Source organism: Malus sylvestris, chromosome 3 (genome assembly GCF_916048215.2).
Source record: "Malus sylvestris chromosome 3, drMalSylv7.2, whole genome shotgun sequence".
In the NCBI taxonomy this organism is placed as follows: Eukaryota; Viridiplantae; Streptophyta; class Magnoliopsida; order Rosales; family Rosaceae; genus Malus; species Malus sylvestris.
Window position 1 is genome coordinate 32,226,790 of NC_062262.1, and position 3,774 is coordinate 32,230,563.

A 3,774-nucleotide genomic window follows, 5' to 3' on the forward strand; every position below is an offset into this window, starting at 1 on the left:
CAACATGCAAATTTAAATATGCAGGGTGGGGTGGACGATTATACCGCTCCACCTAAAATTTGTAGTAAAATTAAATATGTAGCTCAAGATGGGCGATTGTACCACACCATCTTTGATTGCAGTGAAAATTAAATTTGCAGTTCAAGATGGGCAATTTTACCGCCCCATCTTTGATTACAGTAAAATTAACATAAATAAACACTGGGTTAGAAACCAGGAATTGCACCAAACAAGAAATCAAAGATATAAGTAACTGTTAAATTTAGAACGAGAAGCAGGCATGGTGCTAGCATTTCATCGCGAGGATGCATCACGCAGATGAAGCAGAAGAAGAAAAACAGGAAGAACCTTAAAGGAAGCTTTTTTTTTTCTTTCGGTGAAGGGAGATGTGAACTATTTAAGGTTAGAGAGTCGTGCTGATAACGTGTTATAAATAGGCAAAAGTTAGAGAGATAACCTTTCTAAGGACATGAGCGAAGCAGGTGCAAAATATCACACTATAACTTTAGTAACTATAACACAAAGAGGATGGCAGATAAAGAGAGGGATACTGATATTATTTCTCTTGCTTTCTTTCGTAGTGTGTTTGATAACAGATGAAGTGCTCTATTTATAAAGTGACTCTCGTAACTACAACCATCAAAATATAATGATGATACTTTTGAAAGTATCAAACACTATTACTCACTATTACTAAGTCTTTACACCTTTGAGTGGGCATTCATTATTCATCCACTAATTCTATAAAGTTTGGAGTATGACTTGTATTTTAAAAATTATTTTCATATTTTAGATTGAGCTTTAGGTATTATTGTTTGCTTCTCCTCGAGATGTTTAAAATCTAAATGGTTCCTTGAAATATTGTATATATTTTTGCCTCTGTATCTAATGTTCCTAAAAAATTACTTAAACAATTTAGATGCCGCCAAAGAAAATAAACAAATTATATGTCTACCAAAATAATGCACACTATATCGGGGATTTGGTGGCATGACCTTGTGAACAACCTAAATTTATCGACATCTTTTATCCTATACGGCATTGTATTCCAAATTGTAAAGGGATTTTAAAATTTTCAATTATTGAAATGACCACATAGATCAAATATTTACGCCATCAAATGAGAAGTCGCTGACAAGAAATGCTATTCTTGATTATTATATCAAATTTACTACTCTATCATGACAACAGAAGAATAAATCAAGAGCGCAATACTTTGGCAATTGCTGCAGCCACATAAGCAACATCATGGAGAGCTTGGCTTTCATCTTTGAAAGGACTTCCGCCGGGAAAACGTCTTTCGCATGAATCTTCGTTTGCGACGACATTGGTCATGCCTAGCTCTGCTGACTTATAATCATCTTTTCCGAAAGCTTCAACAGCTTGAGGAATATCAAGTTGGAAAATATCGTCGTAGTTAAATCTGCAGTCTTGTAAGGCTACATTTCCCGGATCTTTATCGACCAGCTCCTCGACTCGGAGATTAGCTTCGTGTGCCTTAGCCTTAACTGCATCAACCATTATGATGCCTAAGCCTTTGACATCTGCTTTGGCGCTTCGAGGGTCTGATTGAAGTGTCGAGACGCAAAGATTGGGATATGGTGTTTGGTTGCATGTTTGTGCAATCAGATTGGCATCCATTGGAAAGAAGACCGTCAGCCTGTTGCAGTGGCTAGTTGGAAGAAAGACAACTAGACAAACAATTTGAATGAGAAATATCAGTGCTTTTGTTGAAAGAGAGTTTGAATTATTCTTCATCTTTTCTTTTCTGGTGCGCGCAGAAAAATAGGGTAAACTTTAGGGCTTCGGTATTTTGTGGTTGGCTTATAGAAGATGGGGGGTATATATAGCAATACAGGAAGGCTAAACTAGGATAGAAATCTTATCACATCAAAACTCAATCAGAGTTATGTCAACATAATTCCTTAAAAGTTAAAACAAAGAAACCTAAATTTTAATAAAATAACATAAAACAAAATCCCTAAAGAAATAAAATATTTTCCTTTTTTATCGTCGGACCGGATTAATCTACAAGAGCCCAGTCTGAGATCTTCATCAATATTAAGGACCTGGCTTCTCTGCTCTCTTACTTCCCATAAACTCTCATCCTCTCATATTTTATGCGGTTACGGTTAAGTTAAATCAATATTTTGTATTGATTTTTTATAGAGATAATAAGACAAAAAATAATAGTAATATATGTTGGAGTATGTGGCCAAGTGGCCACCTTTTAATTAAACAAATCAAAAAGAAAAAAAAGACAAAATAATTATGTCTCTTCCTTGTTTTGGGGAAAAGAAAAGGGAATTGGTCTAAAGTTGTCTTGGTCCATGGGAAGTCACGGATGAGTTCTTTGAAAGAGAAATAATTGCTATTTTTGATGAAGTGTAGTAATGAAGCCATAAGAGAGGAAAAAACGTAGCAGAAAATGAGAGCAAAAACAGAGGTGTTGCAGCCCCATTTTGAAGAGAAGAAAGAAAGGTGATTTTCTTTCTTTGTTGGTACTCACTCAATCAAAGTTGTATTTGTGTATTAGCTTTGAGCTTTGTATAGAGAGGAAATTATTCACTATATTTCCCTCTCTATTTGTTTCTTTGGTGTGTGAGAGCTATTGGGTGTATTGGGCTTTTGGGTTGTGAGATTGTCAACACTTTGTAAACTCCCATTTGGTTGATAGTGGATTATTGGGTGAGCTCCTACTGCTCCGAGGACGTACTCCAGTTACACTGACTGTTGAGGAACCTCGTTAAAATCTTGGTGTCTTTAATATTTTGTTCTTGCATTTCATTTGATAAATTTCCTGTGGGTTAGCTTGAGTTGGTTCCAACGGGTTTGGTGCTATCTTAGCACAACAATTGGTATCAGAGCACTGGTTGCTCTTGGGTACTGTCTAGTTGCCAAAGATGTCAGACGGGCAAGATGAAAATCCTTTTGGAAGCAGCTCCGGGTTTGCAAGAACTACGGTGCAAAATGCAAAGTTCGAAGTGGAAAAGTTTGATGGCACAAACAACTTCGGGATGTGGCAATGTGAGGTCAAAGATGTGTTGGCTCAACAAGATCTACTTGCCGCGTTGGGAGAGAAGCCGGAAACTATGTCAAAGCCGGAATGGGAAAAATTAAATTTGTGGGCTTGCTCTTCAATTCGGTTGTGCCTTGCAAAAACTCAGAAGTATTTTGTGATGCGGGAGACATTAGCAAGTGTGTTGTGGCAAAAATTGGAAGACAAGTATATGACAAAGAGTGCAGAGAACCGGCTACACTTGAAGAAAAAGCTCTACCGCTTCCAATACAAAGAAGGTACAAAAATGATTAGACACCTTGATGCTTTTAATAAGTTGATTGCCGACTTGTTAAATTTAGATGAGGATATTAAGGATGAAGATAAGGCCTTAATATTGTTGAATTCATTGCCGGACTCTTATGAGCATTTTGTTACCACTATTATGCATGGTAAAGAAACTGTGAAATTTGAAGATGTGTCAAATGCCTTGATGAATTATGAAATGAGGCATAGAGATAAAAATCATGATAGTACCTCTGAAGCTTTATTTGTTAGAGGTAGATCATCGGAAAGGAGGTCCTCTACTAGTAGGAAAAAATCACAGTCTCGACCTAGAGGAAACTCTAAAGGTAGAAAACCTTTAGAAAGGGATGAATGTGCCTTTTGTCATAATAAGGGCCATTGGAAGAAAGATTGTCCTAAGTTGAAGACCAAAGGAAAAGAAAGTTCTGAAGCTAATGTTGCTGAGGTTGAAACAGATTTTTCTGATTTTG

General features: G+C 36.6%; 1 protein-coding gene across 1 annotated transcript; it reads right to left on the minus strand.

Annotated features, from left to right (window-relative positions):
- Window positions 1-1,012: 1,012 nt before the first annotated feature.
- Window positions 1,013-1,802, minus strand: LOC126616585 (cell wall / vacuolar inhibitor of fructosidase 1-like). The gene has a single exon (XM_050284659.1). The coding sequence runs from the start codon at window positions 1,756-1,758 to the stop codon at window positions 1,201-1,203; it is 558 nt and encodes a 185-aa protein (XP_050140616.1). The 5' UTR covers window positions 1,759-1,802; the 3' UTR covers window positions 1,013-1,200.
- Between the last annotated feature and the right edge of the window lie 1,972 nt (window positions 1,803-3,774).

Excerpts from the sequence above, each read along its gene's own strand:
- LOC126616585 (XM_050284659.1), bottom strand. The coding sequence starts at position 1,758 with ATGAAGAATAATTCAAACTCTCTTTCAACAAAAGCACTGATATTTCTC.